Here is a 21319-nt window from a genome sequence, read left to right on the forward strand (position 1 = left end):
CAGCCATCTTGCTGAAGCAAAGCAAGTCTGTGCCCGGGCAGTGCCAACTGTGAGCACCACGGGATGTCAATAAAAACAAACAGCCTCTAGGTTGCATACGTCTTTGTGTCAGCTAGGAAGCAGGGAGACTCACAGTCTGCAAATCCTGCAATGCTACTAATGAGGCCTGACAGGGAGCTGTCTCAGGGCGCCTTATGTTGAGAGGACAGAGGAGAATTAAAGGAGCAATGTTCCCAGGTGCGTTGGGTTGATGTGGGATGTGGCTGGAGCTCCACCACTTATTTCATAACAGGAACAACATAGTCATCTCCTGGGGTGCTATTTTCTAGCTGAATTAAGTTTTTCTTAGAGAGAAGCTAAGCAGGGGAAGAGGAAGAGGGCATCAGCATGCAAGGTGGAGGGTTGAACCGCCTCTTTTCCCCCTGAAAAGCTCTGAAGTCCCATTATTTTGGGCAACCAGAAAAATGCTACAAAATAGGGAGCGAGCTTTAAAGCAGGATTTAACTCAGCTGACGCACAGGGAGCTAAATTCTGCTTTTCTGCAGTTTCACACGGACAGCCCCCCCCCCAGCTCCATCCTTATTTCAGACACGGTGATATCGGTACACCACAATGTTTAGCTGGTCGCCCAGCCCTAGCTGTGACCTGTCCCAGTCAGGCTATGCCCAGAAGGATCAAAATACAGATGACATTATTAATACAGATGAAGTAAATGAGTTTAACCAAGGGTAAGAAAAGTGTTGCAATATTTTCAGAATATTTTAGGTGGGGAAGTGTTTCCTGACTATACCCTTATCTCTGTAGCAAGCATGAAGCACATTCCTTGAACTGAGCAAGCAGTACACCCCCGTGCGGTTTTCGCTTGCCTCCTCCCCCTTGGCAGTGGGTTGGACTCGATGACCCTTGTGGTCTCTTCCAGCTCTATGATTCTATGACTGCAAACAGTTTACGCTGCTTTTTTTTACTGCATTCAAAGTGATGGTGGCCCCTTGGCTGACTGCACCCCCCCCCCATCCCATTGGCATTTAGCTTCTTCTCAGGGTCATGAGTTCGAGCTCCGTGTTGGGCAAAAAGATTCCTGCATTGCTGATTTCCCCACCTCCTAGCAGGTTTTTTTCTCTGGGCGGTAGTGGTGGTAGGGAAAGCTCCGACCCCCTTTCAAAATTCCCAGTCTTCTTTTAGTCCCCTCTTCCACACTCACCAGCCCTGATTCAACTGGCTAAAACACACACAACCAGATTTATTGTTTGTCACCGCCGTTTCTCTCCCAGGCGACGGTGCTGTTTTTGCAGAGGATAGAGATGAGTGTGTGGAATTGAAAGAGGAAGATAACAGCATCGTTGCTGCTTCACAACCGTTTCAGAACTTCCTCTCGTGTTGAAATGTCAAATGAGAACATGCCAGCGAAATCAGGACGACGGAAACCTGCACACACACACGCACACTCACGGAGTTGTTGGCCAAGGTGTTTTTATTATTATGCCCGCACGGCCACAGCCACAAAAACAGAAGCAAGGAATGCCTTAAGGCACAGAAATCCCACCACGGGCTGCTCTCAGCTCCTCTGTGTCCTTTGCAAGGGGCTTGTTTAAGAAAAGGAGGGTCTAAAAAGCCAGGAGCCGAGGAGGATTCAGGTCCCTGCAGCAGCCGGGGATGCCTGGAGGGCGGACATCCCCGCTGCTGCTGGCTTGGGTTAAAATCCAGACATAAAACAAAACCCGTTCGCAAAAATTGATAACGAGAGGCCCACAGCCCGACTTTCCCCAGGAGAGAGAGTCACTGTAGGATGCGGCCCTTTGGGATGTTGCTTTGGCAGTGTCAGCTGGGCACAATCCATCTCCGGAAGTGGGAGCCGGTCACTCCTCGCCGCCAGGCCTCTTCAGCACCGCACTGTACTTCAAGGGGACATTGTCAGACCTCAGGACGACCTCCACCAAGGTGAAAACAGTAATGACCTTGAGCGACAAGGAAGAAGAAGAAGAAAAAGGGCAGCAGGTTAGCTGGCTGGCAAGTGATTGATTCGAAAAGGCTGAGATGTCCCTGAAAGCCACCCCTTCTGGTCCAGGAAAGCAGGAAGTTCACAGAAGGTGATCTGAAGGTAAAAGGTAAAGGTAAAGGGACCCCTGACCATTAGGTCCAGTCGTGACCGACTCTGGGGTTGCGGCGCTCATCTCGCTTTACTGGCCAAGGGAGCCGGCGTACAGCTTCTGGGTCATGTGGCCAGCATGACTAAGCCGCTTCTGGCGAACCAGAGCAGCGCATGGAAACGCCGTTTACCTTCCCGTCGGAGTGGTACCTATTTATCTACTTGCACTTTGATGTGCTTTTGAACTGCTAGGTTGGCAGGAGCAGGGACTGAGCAATGGGAGCTCACCCCGTCGCGGGGATTTGAACCGCCGACCTTCTGATCGGCAAGTGCTAGGCTCTGTGGTTTAACCCACAGCGCCATCCGCATCCCTGATCTGAAGGTATTTGGTAGCTAAACAGAACCTCTCTACACAGAGGCAGTCTATCTTAGAATACCTGACAAGCACTACCCAGGCAGGAACGTGCAAAAAGGCCGGTGCCAAAGATTATAGTGCTAAGCCCCATTTAGTTTTGTGTGGATGGCAAAGGTCAACGAGGGGTGCAGGGGTATAACTCCGTCAGTATGTATAAGGCAGCTTCCTATGTCCCTGTGGATTCTTCAGGGAAGGACCACAGCTCAGGGCATGCAGAAGTTCTCGGGGGGGGGGAGCAGGGTCTTCCTTTCTCTGGAGCTGATGACACTGGGGGCTGTGTGAAATGCAGCTGTGGGCCACAGGTACCATGTGAGCTGAAGGTCCTGGGAATTTTCTCTTCCGGCAAGAGACAGTCCTATTGCTCCACCCTTTGGTTCTGCCTTACTTTGCAGAAGCATCTCCTCGGCGTGTGCATTAGTTGCCCCCTTTGCCTTATGCCCAGCGTCCCTCGTTCCCAGCCAGGTGGCAGGACCAGGGGCCCCTTGCCAAGGACTGCAAAACAATTAGCCAGGGCGCTTTAGGGAGGGCTGCCAACTTGCGCTTGGCGCTAGAGCAGAGCTTAATCAAATCCAACAAATGCCTCCCTGAGGCTGAGTTGCTGATTTAATGGATGTGAGGGACAGGCACAAGAGAGAGGGAGAGAGAGATCGAGAGAGGTTCTATTAAAGCATCTGACACCACGTCGCGGGAAATCTGTTTTAGGAGCAGGGGGTGGCATGCAAGGGTTCTTGAATCTGAGCACTGCCGCGGGAATTGGGAGGCAGAGCAGGATGCATGCTAGGACAGCACAGTGGGAAGGGTGGGGATCCTGGCAACAAGAGCAACAGCCTGGAAGGGGAAGGAGCAAACAAAAATTAAGTTTTTGGAAGAGGGCTTAACCAGGAAGGCATTGCAAAGAAGTCAGACAATACAGCTGCCAAGTGATGCGAATGAGCCTAAATTCCATCATTTTTATTAATTAATTTTACACCCTGTCCTCTTTCTGAAGATCACAGGGCGGTTTGCAGCATGAACAGCCCTGATCACAGAAAGCTGCCTTCTGCAAAGTTGGACCATTGGTCCATCTAGCTCAGTGCTGTCTACACTGACTGGCAGCAGCTCCACAGGTTTCAGAGAGGAGTCTTCTCCCAGGCCTACCTGAGATGCAGCCAGGGACTGAACCAGGTACTGTCCGCAGGTAAAGCAGATGGCTACTATAGCCCTTACCTGTTCGGTTTGGGGGAATTGTCCCTAATGCCAGAGGAGCAAAGGCTTGAATGGAAGAGACAGAATTGGAGTATTTGGTTCCAATTACCCATTGAAACCCTTTTAGTATCATTAAGATTGTGAATCTTGGTTAGACAGCAGACTTGCAATCACACACACACACACACACACACACACACACACACACACACACACACACAGTGCTTGTCGGTAAGAGAATAAAAGTGAAGCAAGTTATTGTAGGAAAGACATACAGCCAAACCACGGTTGTCGAATGTAATCCATTCTGCAAGCCCATCTGGCTTCCAAAATGTTCAACAAATGAGGTGCAGCTTCTGATTGGCTAGAGGAGCTCCCTGCACTCAAGCAGAAGCCATGTTGGAAGTTTGGCTTCTGAAAAACGTTCGTAAACCGGAACACTTCCAGGTTTTTGGTGTTTGGGAGCTGAAACGTTCCAAAACAGAGGTGTCTGGGAACCGAGGTTTTACTGTACTTGAACATAAAAGTTCCTAGTTCTACCTAGTCTAAGCTATCTGTAGCAGAACATGGCAGCCACACCGGCTACTTGCTCTCTCAGAGGATAGCTGCAGCCTGACCTCTGATCTTTAGGACGCAGAGAGAAGAAGGAAGAAGCTGTAAGCATGAGGCAGCCTGAGAAGCACCAGTCTAAACACCAAAGAGGTCAGCTCAAGAGGTTAAAGTGCAGGGGTAGTCTGGGAATCTGGAGGCCCCCAAATATATAAAAGGATATAAAAGGATGTCACATAGAAGAGGGAGAAAGGTTGTTTTCTGCTGCTCCAGAGAAGCGGACACGGAGCAATGGTTCCAAACTACAAGAAAGAAGATTCCACCTAAACATTAGGAAGAACTTCGTGACAGTAAGAGCTGTTCGACAGTGGAATTTGCTGCCAAGGAGTGTGGTGGAGTCTCCTTCTTTGGAGGTCTTTAAGCAGAGGCTTGACAACCATATGTCAGGAGTGCTCTGATGGTGTTTCCTGCTTGGCAGGGGGTTGGACTCGATGGCCCTTGTGGTCTCTTCCAACTCTATGATTCTATGATTCTATGATTCTAAGTCCGTTTGTCTTAACTCATGCAAGAGCCCTCTTCTGTGCAAGCTCAGTTGCACCCTAACATACAACAGAGAGAGTGAGTAAGGGTGCAAGCAAGTGAGAGAGGCAGGAGGAGGGGCTGCAAGTGCAGTGGTAGGACACCTGCTTTGCATGTAGAAGGCCTCTGGTTCAATCCCCTGAGGGCACCCCTGGTTAAAAGGATCAGGAAGGAAGTAATAGGAAAGGCACGAGGCAGCTTCCTGAATTCACCCACAGCCATGCCCCACACTCCTGGGGAAGGGGAGGTCTGGGGCGGGCAGGGGGCTTTACCTGTTGCACAGCATCCTGCTCCAAGCTCTCTGGCTCCCACATCAGAGTCAGCTGCGGCTTCTTGCCCAGCTTCTGGAACTGGAAGCCCACCAGCGGGAGGGCCTGCAAGAGGAAAAAAGAGACCAGGTGCTCTTACGGAAACATGCAGAACGGTGCGTGGGATCAGGTGCTGGTGCAGCCGTTGTTACGGCGGCCATTTATTGCGTTTACGTTATTCACGTTTATTAGATTTCTATCCTGTCCTTCCTCCCCAAGGTCAGGAAACACACAAACAGGGCAACCATCAAAACATGCCAGCCTAAGGCCCTCGTACCTATGGGACTGCCTCTCCCGGTATGCCTCGCGGAAAACCTTAAGGTCCATAAACAGCAACACCCTAGAAGTCCTGGGCCCTAAGGAAGTCAGATTAGCCTCAACCAGAGCCAGGGCCTTTTCAACACTGGCCCCAGCCTGGTGGAACGCTCTGTCTCATGAGACCAGGGCCCTGCAGGATCTGATTTCTTTCCACAGGGCCTGTAAGACAAGAGTTGTTCCACCAGGCCTTTGGCTTGGAATTAACTTGATCCCCTCCCCCTTTTTCCTTTTTCGTTCTGTGATGGAACTCCTATTTGGGGACTTCCCTGGCTTTTTTCTGGCCCACGTAGGACCAGTCTGGAAAGTTGGCTTTAGGGAAGCTTTGACGTTTTCATCCCCAAAAAGTTTTTGATTTGAGTTTCTACTGAAATGAGGCTGCATTTTAATGTTGTATTTTAATCTTGTTTTTAAGTTGTATTTTAATCAATTGTTTTTATACCTGGTGTTAGCCACCCTAAGCCCGGTCTTGGCTGGGGAGGGCAGGGTATAAATAAAATTATTTATTTATTTATCTATCTATCTATCTATCTATCTATTTATAGTGGGTGTTCTGGCTGTTGCATGATGGGACTTGTGGTCCTATTCTTCTGGAAGGCACGTGAATGGTGAAGGCTGGGCAAGGCACATCCCTGGGCTCTCAGGGAGCAGAGGGGTCTGGAATGGGCCAGAGGTATCTTCCTCAAGTGTTTTCCTGATTTCACCCACCGCCAGCCACCCTGGTTCTGTGAGACGGCTCCTGCCAAAGCTCAGCCTAGGTGCAGAACAACCAGAGAAAGGCTGGCTGCTGGTTTCAAAGGGATTGGAGCCAGGAGTAATTTACCCCGGGATTCAGGGAGTTCCCCCCCATTCACTCCATTTCTGATGTTCAGGCATGGCTGCTGATGCTGATGTTGCCAAAAGTGCAACACCTACAAAGGGGAGGAAGGTGTCAGCAAGCTGGGAAAATGGGGGGGGGGGCCAGGCACACGCCTCAAAATAGCCCAATGAGGACTGGGTGGGCTCAGTGGCCACAAAACACTGACTGACAGTTGGCAGAAACTGCCCCCCCACAAAAGCCCAGAAAACCGAACCAAACAGAGGAAATGTAATGGAGTATCCAGGAATAGGGAATGGTTGACTGACTGGGACACTGAAGGGGAGCCTTTTTGCACTGCAACAACAACAACAACAACAACAACAACAACAACAACAACAATTTATACCCCACCCATCTGGCTGGGTTTCCCCAGGCACTCTGGTCACTTCCAACTGAATATTAAAAACAATACAGCACCAGACATTATAAACTTCCCAAAACAGGGCTGCCTTCAGATGTCCTTTAAAAATAAGAAAGCTGCTTATTTACTTGACACCTGATGGGAGGGCGTTCCACAGGGCAGGTGCCACTACCGAGAAGGCCCTCTGCCTGGTTCCCTGTAACCTCACTTCTTGCAGGGAGGGAACTGCCAGAAGGCCCTCGGAGATGGACCTCAGTGTCCGGCATAACAATGGGGGTGGAGACGCTCCTTCAGGTATACAGGACCGAAGCCGTTTAGGGCTTTAATGGCCAGCACCAACATTTTGAATTGTGCTCGGAAACGTACTGGGGGCCAATGCAGATCTCTCAGGACCGGTGTTATGCAACAATTTGCTGCAGGCACCCCTTGCTTAAAATATAATTAAAAGGGGATGACTAAAAGGGGATGTCTTTAATCGGATAGGCTGTCCCCAAGGTGAGCGACGGCTTATGAGACAGGAGAGTCTGCCTGTGTGCGTACAGATTCCATTTAAAAAATAAATAAATCTTTTCTCTAAGTCCAGAGAGCTCTCTGTGCAAAGCACAGGAAACCCACAAACCCCAGGAGCCCCCCCTCATGCCCCCCCATGTCACATAACCTTGTAGCTGGCAGAAGCTTCTACCTCTCACGAGTGCCAGGGAACAGCAGACCGAGTGCCCGGTGCCCCTGAGCCCCGTTTCCGAAGCTGAAATTAAAACCAAGGTCTCCCCGTTCCCTCGTTTGAAGAGGCAAAAGGCCTCGCCACGCCGCCTCTCCTCGGTTTTATGGCTGCTGCGAAGGGATAACGACCCCCCTTGGAAGGGTGTGATGGAGGGGCAGATGGCGGGCGGAGGAGTCGGAGGCACCCCCTTGAGGCAGCTGCGCTGAGGACGGTTCATTATCGCCGAACGCCAAGGCACAAGAGCCCCCCAAACAGCAATTAGGGAAGGCAAACGAGCCGGGATGGTGGCAAAGAGGATTTACAGGGGACGGGGAAGGGAGGCTGCCTGGAGAAGACGGCTGCTGCGTCTCCAAGAATTGGAGAGCTCCAGGATCCCCCCCAAAAAACCCCTCAGACCCAGCGCTTGCTAGGAATGGCAACCTAGCCCTGGCTGTGTTCGACCAAGAGGCATGCCTCTCTCCCGAGTGTGTCTTATACACCAGCCCTGCCTCACTCCCATTTCACAGATGGAGGAGTGGAGACTGAGGAAACAGGCCTCAAAGAGAGCTAAGGGGAGAAAAGCGCAGCCATTGAACCACGATGGGGCAAGACGGACTGCAGAAGCAGTTAAAGGGGCCCCTACTCTTTTTTCTTTTTTGAAATCATTTTTCTTTGATTTTACAAAGAACCCATCGTTCTACCCGGACACTGAGGTAAAGCGCCGAGGGCCTTCTGGTGGTTCCCTCGCTGTGAGAAGCCAAGTTACAGGGAACCAGGCAAAGGGCCTTCTCGGTGGTGGCACCCACCCTGTGGAACGCCCTCCCACCAGATGTCAAAGAGAATAACAACTACCAGACTTTTAGAAGACATCTGAAGGCAGCCCTGTTTAGGGAAGCTTTTAATGTTTGATGCATAAATAAATTATTATTATTATTATTATTATTATTATTATTATTATTATTATTATTAATTTAAACAATACCAAATATATATCCATATAAAGAGATTTCTCTAAATCTCGAGACTCCCCCCCCCCATCCCCTCCACGGGTCCTATTGCCAACATTTTCTACTGTGTATTATTTCATAATCTCTACTGTATATCCATATTGTCCATAGTAACTGTAACATGACAAATGAGCTTCGCCCCCCCCCCCTTTAAGGCTATGGGACACCATCTGACAGGAACATCTCTTGCACGAGGCCCTTGGAAGAAGCTACTGCCAAGATGGCGTCAAAATGGGGAGGGGAGGTGGTTCTTAGTGCTAACAATTCAAAAAAAAATATGTTCCTTGGCGTTCCAAATTCTGTAGCTGGGGGTGGGGGGAACATCCTGAATTCTTCAACCTTTATGTGGGAAATGATACTTACTCAAATAACTTCTTATGTTATTTTATTTTATTATTACAGTCATACCTCGGGTTACAGCCGCTTCAGGCTGCGTTTTTTCGGGTTGCGGACCGCCAAAACCCAGAAGTACCGGAACGGGTTACTTCCCGGTTTCGGTGGTCATGCATGCTCAGTAGCACTAAATGGCACTTTGGCATGTGCAGAAGCGCCGAATCGCAAGCCGCACATGTGCAGACATGCAGACGTGGGTTGCGAACATGCATCCCGCACGGATCACGTTCGCAACCCGAGCATCCGTTGTATTAACGCACCAGCTGACTGCGTTCTCCAGGGATCATAGGGGTACCCGGGGCCTGCAAGGAGCTGCAGATGCTGCCGGCACAGGCCTGCTCACAAACTGCCTCTCTGCCCAAGGAGCCCAAAGACGTACGACGCAGGGAGATGATAAGCAATCAGGCAGCACAGCACAGTTCAATCAAAATCAAAAATCTATACCGAGTTAAAAACATTAAAGCCAATGTCATGATTGGATCCATGGGCGCCTGCACGGCTGGGAGAGGGACACTTACGTTACAGTAGATCCGCTTCTGGACGCCAAACCTCAGAACCAGGACGTCAAAGGCTTCATTGAGGACGCCCATCACCACGGCCTCCGACTCCAGGGGGCCGCACTCCTGGGAGGGGAGACAGGGAGGGTGTGCTAAGCAGAGCGGACACAAGACCCTCCTTCCTAGCGGACCCTGGGATATTGCCCAGCCACAACAGATACGTGCTGTGCCAAAGACCCAAAGAAAACGGGAGGGAGAAGCCTATAGGGAAGCCCCCGCCACACCCCCAAGGGCTGCCCCGCCTCACCTTGACAAAGACGGCAAAGAAGAGATCGGCGCTGAGCTCCTGCACCCGCTTGGAAGCCATTTTCCTGTCGTTGCAGTGCTCAGCCTGCTTCTGGATATCGGCCTCCTCCATCCTTGGGGCAGGGCCGTTGCCTGGAAAAAGGGGTTGTCAGAAGAGGCAGAGGGAGCAGCAGCTTGCTCACCCCCTTTGGGGCTGCAGGGACTGCGCTGGGTCTGAGGCCAAACCAGGAGGTGGGAGGCCTGCGGCTTGGATCCCAACTTGCTTTTCCGTTAACACAAGGGCTTGCGATTTCTGCCAAACACCTCCCCGTAAGAACATAAGCAGAGCCCTGCAGGATCAGGCCAAAGACCCATTTAGTCCAGCATCCTGTTCCTACAAACAGGATTGGAGCACAGGAGCCCCTTACCCTCCTGGCTAGTAGCTGTAACATGAGGGGAGGCAAAGGGGTTGTCATCCTAATTCCCCCTCCGCAGCCCCCAAATCATCTTCCCGGCTGAGTTCTACAAGAGCAACCCTAAGATGCAGGAGGAGGACACCAACAGGCAGCACCACCCTGGGCAGGATGCCCCCCTCGTTGGTGTGACCCAGCAGGGCGGGTCATGCAGTCGGCAAGCCCCTCTCCCTTCTCCTGAGGGAGGGGGAGCTGGGGGCATCTCCCCAGGGAAACCCACCCAGGGAAGCTGAGAGCAGTCGGTGCACCATGATGTCCGGGTAGCGGCGGATGGGCGACGTGAAGTGGGTGTAGAGGGGCACGTTGAGGGCGTAGTGGCGGAAGAGGGTCTCGTCCTCCAGGGTCCCGGCACAGAAATACACAGCCATCTGCGAGGAGAGAAAGGAGGCGGGTCAGAGCTCTTGCAAGTGGGGGGGGGTGTGGCAAAAAGGCAGAACAAGGCCCAAAGAGGGGGCACGGTCACACAAGTGGCTCCCTACGGCAGAGCTCTGTGATCCACACGTGGTGGTGGAAATGTCTCCATTTCCTAATGTCAAGGAGCGAGCTGGCAGTAAATCACACTGTTCAAAGTTATTAGCAAAAGCACAATCTCCGCAGACTTGGCTGGGTGTCAAGCCTAAAGAGGACAGCAACTCATCCCCATGAATCAAGTGGCCAAGACTGAAAAAGTCGCCTCGCCACAGCCCTCACCTCTAGGGCTTTTTTCCAAGCAACTGGAGACTGCGCCCGCATGAAGCCTGCTGCTGCCCTGCCCTTTTCATGCCTCTTCTGGTTCTGGGAGACCAGTGGGGAGGAGAGCTTGTTGCAGCAGGAGGGGGAGACACCTGTGACTCTTCACCAGCTGGACTCATCTCTGCCTCTTGGCCTCACCCGCTCCCCTTGCCTGCTTCAGTTTCTCCTTCCGAGTCTGGACTCTCTTTGCCACTGTCATCTCACCACCACTCCCTGGGCTCTGAGCCTTCTTCACTTGGGGGTTCCCCAGCTGGTGCCTCTTACCAGGAGTGCCAGCTTGGCCCTGTGACTGTGGGTACCTGGGTCCGTGGGTGCCATGCAGCATGCATGGCCCTGGCACTGCAATTTGTGGGTGCCTGGTCCCTTCATGGGGAATTTTGTGGGTCCTCAGGCACCCAGGACCCCAGGGAGTTGCCCCCCACCATTTCTCTGTGATCAGCCAGTCTGTGACACCTCTCCGTGGGGCTGCCTTTGAAGGTGACCCGGAAACTACAACTAATCCAGAATGCGGCAGCCAGACTGGTGACTGGGAGCGGCCGCCGAGACCACATAACACCGGTCTTGAAAGACCTACATTGGCTCCCAGTACGTTTCCGAGCACAATTCAAAGTGTTGGTGCTGACCTTTAAAGCCCTAAATGGCCTCGGTCCAGTATATCTGAAGGAGCGTCTCCTCCCCCATCGTTCTGCCCGGACACTGAGGTCCAGCTCCGAGGGCCTTCTGGCGGTTCCCTCACTGCGAGAGGCCAAGTTGCAGGGAACCAGGCAGAGGGCCTTCTCGGTGGTGGCGCCCGCCCTGTGGAATGCCCTCCCATCGGATGTCAAGGCGATGGACAACTACCTGACATTCAGAAGACATCTGAAGGCAGCCCTGTTCAGGGAAGTTTTTAATATGTGACATTTTAGTGTATTTTTTATCTCTGTTGGAAGCCGCTCAGAGTGGCTGGGGAAACCCAGCCAGATGGGCGGGGTACAAATAATAAATTATTATTATTATTATTATTATTATTATTATTATTATTATTATTATTATTATTATAGGTTAATGCAGCCCTTTCCCAACCTGGTGCTCTCCAGTGATTTCATTGGCTGGGGTTGATAGGAGCTGTGGTCCAAAATCACTGGACAGCACCACATTGGAGAAGGCAGGATTAGTGCCTGGAACAGGATTCACCCCACCCCACTCTGCCCCACCAGAAAAGGGCTTGAACACCTATCTCTTTTCTGACAGCTTTTCCTCCTCCGCCGTCTTGCCATGCTGACAACTGACTGACAAATGCCAATCAAGCATTTAATGAAGCAGAACAGCTACCGCCTCTTCCTTTCTCGACATGCCTGCTTTTGGAGAACGGACGCTCAAGGCAAGGAGGCGGCTGGATATTGTTAAGCACTTGCTAGCTGCCATTGCTGCACTAACGGTTAGAAAAGGGAAGGGAAAAAGGAAGCTGCACGTTGGGTTCTCATCCGTGGGATTAGCAGTGGAGATGTTAACTGAGTGCAGCCTCCTCTGGCTGAGAGACTGAGTTGGGGACTCACTTCTTCATCAGCTTTGTCTTCCTTACAACCCTCCTGCAAGGTGGGCCCAGGTAGGTTCATAAGGCTGTTAATGGCTGCTAACTGTGATGGCTCTACTCTGCTTCATGAATGCTGCAAGATTCAGGAGAGACAAAAGAGAATACAGTGGTACCTCGGCTTACAAACTTAATTCGTTCTGGAGGTCCGTTCTTAACCCAAAACCGTTCTTAACCTGAGGCATGCTTTCGCTAACGGGGCCTCCCGCTGCCGTGCGATTTCCGTTCTCATCCTGGGGCAAAGTTCGCAACCTGAGGTACTACTTCCGGGTTAGCGGAGTTAGTAACTCGAAGCGTTTGTAACCCGAAGCGTTTGTAACCCGAGATACCACTGTACTTCTTCACAAAACACATTATGAAACTGCGGAACTGGCTGCCACAAGAGGCAATGATCACCACCAACACAGATGACTGGACAGATTCGTGGAGGAGGACACTCTTGTACCAGCTACAATGGCTCGGCTCTGCTGCCACAGCTGGAGGCACAGGAGGGAAGAGGGCTCTTGGGTTCGGATCCTGCTTCTGAGTTACTACAGAAACTGTCTCCCTCCCTCAGGAAGTGGTGGACTCTCCTTCCTTGGAGGTTTTTAAGCAGAGGTTGGATGGCCATCTGCCACAGATAATTCAGCAGAGATCTCTGCATTGCAGGGGGTTGGTTTAGAGGACCCTTCGAGTCTCTTCCAACTATCTGATTTGATGTTCTGGGTAGCCACTGTGAGAACAGGAAGCTGGACCACTTGTGTTCTTAGCCCTGCCTCGTAAATTACAGAAGGGGCGGCTGAGAAAAGAAACCCCTGTTCTCTTCACCCCTCCTTCTGAAATGGGGGTCCGGGAGTGGAGAGTAATAATGCAAGAGCAATCTACCTGACGGAAGAGCTGTTTGAGTGACAGGGCTAACATATAAATGAAAAAATAAATAAATGCAGCATCAGCAGCAAGTATTATTAGGATGAAGGAAACAGAACGTCAAAATGGGTCGTCTTTCTCCAGAGTTTTCGGCAGGCACTGTTTCTTCTCTCGTGTTGCCAAACTCAGGAGCGTGACCTCCTTTTGCAGCCAGATTTGTCTGAGGCAAAGGAGGCTGGAAAAAAGGAAAGCAGGAGGGACGGCTGGGCCTGTGAAGGGGCGAGGCAAGCCCAGGTGATGGATGGGGCAGGGGGACCAGGCAAACGGTTGAACAGATGGGCTTGCGCGTCACGGAAGGATTTCCGCTGGGGCTGCCATGGGCCTCGAAGCGAGGGAGTTGGAGCCAGGGGATCGGCCTTTTTCGGCACCCCAAATCCACCTCGGAGCGGTCCAAGGTCCTCTCGACCTTGTTTGCGGAGAACAGCTTCCTGCCGGCAGGGTTCCCGCGCAGCCACACATGCACAGGCGCACACCTGCCTCTCTCGCCGTCCGCAACGGGAGTCATCCTTCATCTCCTGATGCAATCACTCACGGAGACCGAGGGGAGGACTTGGCAGTGTGCGCTCCCCCCTCCCGGCAGCTTTCGATCTAAAGATCAGCCCCGTAATAAATCAAGGCCCACTCAGCACAGACCGCCTTCCTCTGTGGAAAGGCGCAATCTCCTCGAGACGGCTGCCTAAACCGCAGGAGGTCAGGCTGTTTTGCTCCGGGGCTTTGGATAAACACGGCAGAACCCCTGCCATGGGGAGGCTTGGGCAAGAGGAAGCAGTTTCCAAACGCTGAGATTCCCATGAGGAAGTGGGACACAGCCACACACCAGGAGCCGGGATCTGCTTCGGTTCCTGAGTTTCTCATGCTGGGCAGAGTCCCCATGTTGTTGTTTTCCCTAGCCCACACCCACCTCCATTGGAGGGGAGGCTGGAACCCACAAGGAAAGCGTCCTTGACTGAGACCTCAGTGAGCTGCTTCCGGTCAGTGCCGGCAATGCTGAGCTAGATCAACCAATTGTCTATCTCAGTGTAAGGCGGCTTCCTAGGCTGTGGCTACCGCCACTCCTTGTGGCAGTGAGTTCCGTAAGCTAATCAGTAGAAAAACAGCCCATTTAGTCTCCGCCAAGATTATTGTGGGAACTTAAGAGATGAACAAGCTTATAGAGGTGTGCACTTTCATGGGTTGTTGAAAAATGAATCCACACGCATTGTGGGCTTGATTAGGCGCTGTCTAAAGAAACTGGGGAGGCAGAAGGGAGAGGGAGAAGACTGGGAAGAGGAGGCACAGAAGCTGAAGGGGCTACAAGGCAACTGATTTCATGGAGCAAAACCCACCAGGGATGAGCTGCTGGGCTCAGTGGGCCTGACACTCAGCCAAATCTGTGCGGCAGCTAGACTGGGGACTGGGAGTGGCTGCCGAGACCACATAACATCGGTCTTGAAAGACCTACACTGGCTCCCAGTACATTTCCGAGCACAATTCAAAGTGCTGGTGCTGACCTTGAAAGCCCTAAACGGCCTCAGTCCAGTGTACCTGAAGAAGAGTCTCCACCTCCATCATTCTGCCCGGACACTGAGGTCCAGCTCCAAAGGCCTTCTGGTCATTCCCTCCCTGCGAGAAGCCGAGTTACAGGGAACCAGGCAAAGGGCCTTCTCGGTGGTGGTGCCCGCCCTGTGGAACACCCTCCCACCAGATGTCAAAGAGAAAAACAACTACCAGACTTTTAGAAGACATCTGAAGGCAGCCCTGTTTAGGGAAGCTTTTAATGTTTAATAGATTATTGTATTTTAATATCCTGTTGGAAGCTGCCCAGAGTGGCTGGGGAGACCCAGCCAGATGGGCAGGGTATATTATTATTATTATTATTATTATTATTATTATTATTATTATTTCTGCTATAAAAAAGGAGTTAACTCCAACTCTGAACTGTGCGAGATTTACTTTTGCTCTGTGACATGGACATAGGTGGCAGTGACTGCAGGGCTGCCACTTACTTGCATGGGCCGGGAGAACATGTTGGTCAGCACTTCCTTTCTGGCCTCGGCATATTTGTCAGCTCCAAAGGTTTTGTTCAGGCTTTCCTGGCGAGAAGAGAAAAGGAAAAGATCTCAGACAGCTGATGTAGCATCATGTCTAAGCCTGGGGGGCGGATGACCACAGGCCCTCCAGAAGTTGCCCGACTACTTCCATCCTCCCTGACCCTTGGCGACACCGGCTGCTGGAGTGCAGCAACATCTGGAGGGCGTCAGGTTGGGGAAGGCTGGTCTAAGAGAATGAGCCTGGGATCAGGGGAGTCCCTCCCTCAAGCCTGGCCTCTATTATGAACTCAAAAGGCAGCCTCTTATTGGACGTTTAATGGGAATCTCCTCCCCGCCACCTTGGGCATTAATAATACTAATATTAATTACACAGCGATCATCGTTGCAAGCATAATAACAGGCACCGCTTGCTCTCGCCTCTCTTGCAAAACGTGCTGCCGGCAGCCATTTCTCCAAGTGTCAGGAAATTCTAAAAAGCAGCACGGCACAGGGAGATTATTAGCCACTGAAAAAACCCTTACAAGAGTCATTATAACTATTATTATTAATTGATGTAGCATTTCGTGCCAAATGTAGTTTTGCAAGCACGAAAACCAACCATGCACACATTAAAATATAGGCATCCATGATTAAGATACACAATAAAACAATCCATTTTTTGAAAAATAAAAAGTTGTCAAGCCTAGGGAGAGGCAGCCGCATTCCCCCCCCCCCCCGAGCCCGCAGAGGCCCTGGCTCTCAGCATCTCCCATGCACAGACTCACATGCAAGGCCTTGGCAGAGCTGCAGTCTATCTCCAGGCCCATCTGGCTGCAAAAATCCATGAGGTCCTTGAGCATCTTGCTCTGGGGCGGAGGATGACGGCGCAGCAAGGCCTTTGACGGGAAGGAGCGGTGCATCTGGTGGGCGACGGCCATGTTTGCCAGCAGCATAAACTCTTCTACCAGCCTGGAGTGGAGGAAGCAACCCTTAGGACAGTGGCTCTCAAAGGGAGAGAGGGGGTAGCAGGAGAGGGTGGCAAGGGTGGCAGGAAGATTCAAGGGCAATCAAAGAAACAGGTAAGCATTTCACTGTAGTAAAGCACAGCATGGCATAGTATAGAAATAACCTTTCTTTTTAGTGGTTTTGGGTTAAACTACAGAGCCTAGGGCTTGCTGATCGGAAGGTTGGTGGTTCAAATCCCCGCGACGGGGTGAGCTCCCGTTGCTCGGTCCCTGCTCCTGCCAACCTAGCAGTTCGAAAGCACGTCAAAGTGCAAGTAGATAAATAGGTACCGCTCTGGCGGGAAGGTAAACAGCGTTTCCATGCACTGCTCTGGTTTGCCAGAAGCGGCTCAGTCATGCTGGCCACATGACCCGGAAGCTGTACGCCGGCTCCCTTGGCCAGTAAAGCGAGATGAGTGCCGCAACCCCAGAGTCGGCCACGACTGGACCTAATGGTCAGGGGTCCCTTTACCTATGTTATAAATCAAGCACTGCTGGGAGTTCCTGCTTTTTGTTTGCCAATGTATTTTGTATCAATAAAAAAAAAATGGTGTGTCATGAGCAAATTTTTATTCTGAAAGTGTCGCCTGGGGGGACGGACGGAAGGAGAACCACTGTATTAGGAGGAGCAGGCAGTGCTAATGAGGACCAAAGAAACGTATCTTGAGAATAATTTGAGAATTGCCAAAGATACTGGATGGCCGTCTGTAACCAATGATTTAGTTGAGATTCCTGCATTGCAGGGGTTGGGCTAGATGACCGCCAGGGTCTCTTCCACCTCTATGATTCCCAGAAGCCATTGATCCCAGTGTCTTCCCCTTCTCCTTGCTTTTCTATCTCCCTTGAACTGTCACAGTCAAAGGCGCTTGATGGGCGGGGTATAAATAATAAATTATTATTATTTATCTCAAAACAGAATTGCTTTTCGCGACGGCTGGCAAGAGGAGGCCCAGGGGCTGTCTCCACGCTGGAAGACGGGACTTGGAGCAGAGGCTTTGGCTTGAGGGGTCGGATCCGTCCCCACGCTTGCCGTCCTGGCAGCACCCCAAATCTACCCCCCTCCACCCCCACCTCTTATAACCCGTTCATTTACTGGGGCTTTTTCTCCAGAGCAACATCAACATTGCCAGTGATGTGGTGCAGAATTATTTTGCCTATGCAAACAAATCCTCGCCAGGTGGCAGTGTTGCTTTCCTTTATGGACGCAAGAAAATGCCCAGAGGAATCTGAGCAGCCCCTCTTCCTAGGAGTAAGAAGGAAAGAACAAGACATAAAAACCAGGCAGGAGAACCTGCTCAGATTTCCACCTGCGGCACAGGAGAGAAGCACACAGAGAGTGCCTGCAAGCTCCTCGGGGCAGGGGCCTGTCCTTGTGGTTTAACGCTTCTTCTCTGCAAAATCCTGTCCACATTCAATGCTGCGCTCGCCCAGTCACAGCGGGGAAAGGACGCAGTCACGCTGTAGTCTGAGGGAGAAAGTTAGGGGTCTGCCCCGCTCCCCCTGCAATGCTAATAACAATTAATTAATTACACAGTTCACACACCAGGTTCCCAATTGCACGTGGAGTGACCAAATGTCCACAGGACTGTGGCAGCCAAGCTGCTTGAGTGTAAAATTTAACACGCACCAAAACCTAGCACTGCCCATTGGTTCCTTTTGCCCAATGCCCATGTGTGGTTTATGGGAGAATGGCAGGCAGAAATGCAATGGTCAAAGGACCCCCCCTCCCCCATTTATGGCACTTCTGGCCCAGCCCCCTCCTGCTGCCCCCCTTTCCCACTCTAGCCTAGTTTATCCTTTTCAAGGTACTTCACAGTCACTTGAAATGAAGACTGCTTTTTGCAGCCGACTGACCCAACCTGTGGGCCCCAAAGTTGCTCCCTGCCCTGATCAGATCACCGACATTCCCAGAGTTTGCAGTGCAGTTTGGGTGCACAAAAAGTGTGCAAAGTAATCCATATTTTTACATTTATACAAAATGCACGTTTGACAGAGATGTGCATGGAAAGATGCGTATTTTTTTGGAGGGGGGAGCATGTGTGTGAAAAAGTGCACAATTTGAACGTGAGCCTTTCCACGCATTCTTTCACAAAGCCCGCAGAAAATGGATCGGAAGAGACCTGTGACTGAGCATGAGTGGAAACAAGACGAGGCAGACTTAAGCTGATCCGTTCATCCCTACTCGAGGTCACCGTTGTCCCTGTTTCATAGATGAAAAATCTGAGGTCAGAATGGTGGCAGCTTGTCCCTAGGGGAGCTGAGAGAGCCGAATGCAGCAGTCCTTGACCCAAGCGCAGCTCCTGAGCTGCTGTGGAGTCCACTAGTTCTCCTTTCCCCTTCCAGAGGCCAGAGGTGAACAGGGTTCAGGGAAGAAAAGACGCATGAGGCTGAGATATGTCTTCCCAAGGTGACCCCGGGGCTGAACCCTGCACCCTAGAAACAACACCAAGCAGCATGGATAGAGCAGACCTTTCCTGGCCTGGCCTGATCTCTGGTTATCCTCCTGTTCTTATCAGGGATTTGTGTCTGCCAGACCACCTCCCCAGCAATCCCTTTGGTGCAGAAGTGTGTCAGGATATGAACAAAACTTTGCCGATTGGGAAGAAAGAGGCCATATTGCTGGGCCTGGAGCCTGGAGTCTTCCTACTAGACAATCAAGGAGTGCATCAGGCAGGCTGATTCCTACCCACGAGGAGCTCACAGTCCTTCAAATGCAAAAGACTTAATTTAATACGGGGGCAAGTGTAGAGGGAGAATGTACCACTACACTGGTTGGGCGGGGGAGTTTATTTATTTATATTTACCATTGCACTAATATGCCACCTTAAAGAAGGCTGATGGCCGAAGAATGGATGCTTTTGAATTCTGGTGCTGGAGGAGACTCTTGAGAGTCCCATGGACTGCAAGGAGATCAAACCTCTCCATTCTGAAGGAAATCAGCCCTGTGTGCTCACTGGAAGGACAGATCCTGAAGCTGAGGCTCCAAGACTTTGGCCACCTCATGAGAAGAGAAGGCTCCCTGGAAAAGACCCTGATGTTGGGAAAGATGGAGGGCACAAGGAGAAGGGGACGACAGAGGACGAGTGTTCTCGAAGCTACAAACATGAGTCTGACCAAACTGCAGGAAGCAGTGGAAGACAGGAGTGCCTGGCATGCTCTGGTCCGGGGGGTCACGAAGAGGCGGACACGACTAAGCAACAACAATATGCCACCTTTTCCTCCAAGGAGCTCACGGGAACATATGTGGTTTGCCCACCCCCATCAATTACTTCCTCACAGCAACCCTGTGAGGTAGGCTAGGCTGAGAGGCAGTGACTGGCCCCAAGGTCACCCAGCGAGCCTCATAGTCAAGTGGAGATTCAAACCCTGATCTCCCAGGTCCCAGTCCGACACTCTAACCGCTCTGCCGCACCGGCTTGAGTGTGCTATTTAAGGGAGGCCAGGGAGAACATGCAGCTGTCAGAATCTAGAGACAAGCTTCTACTGGGAATGCAGAGTTCTACAGATCTGGAAATACAGAGAAATAAGACGCTGGTTTCTAGCCACCTGGGGTTCCCAAGGAAGGACGGGGCGGGAGGGATCTGGTGGTTCTGAGCTTCTCTCTGAGTTTGGTGGGCTCCAGAAGCAGCCCTGATAAGCAGGAACGTTTGAGGCACACAGCGGGGCGCTGGGAATTTTGCAACTCCCTTAGCAGCAGCAGCAGAGAGAGAGAGAGAGATTAAGTCAGGAAATGCTGCTTTGCGGTTCGGAAAAAGAAATGGATCATAAGGCAAAGCTGGAGCTGGAGCCCGGCTGGCAGCGAGGGGAGGCTGAGCCGGATCCTGGCTCAGCTGTTAACAGGAGCAGAGGGCCGGAGCACTCCTGCCTGCCTGCCGTCCGCTCCAAAGGCAGGAGGGTTTCTTTCTTTCTTTTCTTTTCCTGAACACAGCCGAGCTTGGCCGGAGGACGCCTGGCAGGCCGAAGTGAGAAGAAAAATATTTCATGGCACAGGGAAGCAAGAAAACAAAACCAAACCCCAAAAGAATCCCAGAGACAGAGACAGAGAGACTAGGACTCTTTGAAATCGCGCTGAATGAATCCCATGTGAGAGGCGCACTCCCAGGCCATTGCTCAGGTTTCCTCCGGTGCGACTGAGCCAGCCTTGGCTCCCGGCTCTGTGGCAGATCCCACAAAGTGGTGAGACCTGAACTTTTGCCCTCCGGGGCATCCAGGCAAAGTTTCCATCGCAGCTGCCCAGAGGTGCACATCAAACAGGTGCTCAGTTTTGCCACAAGGGGAGAGAGAGAGCTGCGCTCCCCGCCCCCTCCGCCCGACAGAAGGACAAAGGCGTCCAGGAGACTCTCGCAATGTGGTGTCCCCCAGTGAAGACAGTTTGACATTTTACAGGTTATTTCTGGCTTTTCAGCTGCTTGACGTAGGATTGTATTTTCCTTGGTTCGGGGGCCTGCTCCATTGCCTTAGAGGAAGCTCGGAGCTCTGGTGGCGGGAGCACGGCATTTCAAATAAATAAAATAAACAGGGCAGCAGCAGTCTTCGGTCCCAGTTGTTTTCCACATTCACAAAAATGGGGATTAATTAATTAATCCGGAAGAATGACCGCGTCCCCAGGCTGAGCATGCTCAGTGATTAACACGAGGAAATGACTTCATCTGCGGGCATGCGCCAGGGTGGAAGGAAATACATTTCTCCTTTTCTACCACGGAGGAAGGAGGACTAAAGAGTGATTTGGGTGGAAGTTGCCCAAGATTTGCTCCCAGAGCCAGCATCCCCAAGTAACTTTGCCCAGACACGCTCAGGCACAGAGACGGCCAAATTCTGTACTCTTGGAAGGCGCTCTGTGCTCCAGGCAGTGGCTCGGTAGCCAGAAAGTGCGCTTGGCCATACAAAGCGACCCCCTGGGGAGAGGTCAAGCCCCTTAATAAAGCCACGGCCATGTGGCAGGGAGCGCTTTTCTCAAATATGGAGCGCAGGGGCTCAGTCAGAACATTACACACTCCTATGCCAGTGCCACATAATGTTCATTCCACACTCTCAAGGAATCAATCTTTCAGCGTGCTCTGCATGTTCCTGCCCATTACGATGAGGC

At 51.6% G+C, this 21319-nt stretch overlaps 1 protein-coding gene across 2 annotated transcripts in view; it reads right to left on the reverse strand.

The window, feature by feature from the left end:
• Window positions 1-1452: 1452 nt before the first annotated feature.
• The window catches only part of DIS3L2 (DIS3 like 3'-5' exoribonuclease 2), a 200211-nt gene continuing 180344 nt past the window's right edge, over window positions 1453-21319 (reverse strand). For both annotated transcript variants that reach the window (XM_081862181.1, XM_081862182.1), the window contains exons 16-22: window positions 16015-16198; window positions 15206-15292; window positions 10233-10380; window positions 9562-9692; window positions 9276-9380; window positions 5087-5188; window positions 1453-1955 (exon numbers count right to left, since the gene is read on the reverse strand). In XM_081862181.1, the coding sequence (XP_081718307.1) occupies window positions 1857-1955; window positions 5087-5188; window positions 9276-9380; window positions 9562-9692; window positions 10233-10380; window positions 15206-15292; window positions 16015-16198 (856 nt within the window). In that variant the 3' untranslated portion in view covers window positions 1453-1856. The remainder of the gene's footprint in view (window positions 1956-5086; window positions 5189-9275; window positions 9381-9561; window positions 9693-10232; window positions 10381-15205; window positions 15293-16014; window positions 16199-21319) is intronic.

The sequence above is a fragment of the Podarcis erhardii genome, assembly GCF_964252035.2.
Source record: "Podarcis erhardii genome assembly, chromosome: 5".
Lineage (NCBI taxonomy): Eukaryota > Metazoa > Chordata > Lepidosauria > Squamata > Lacertidae > Podarcis > Podarcis erhardii.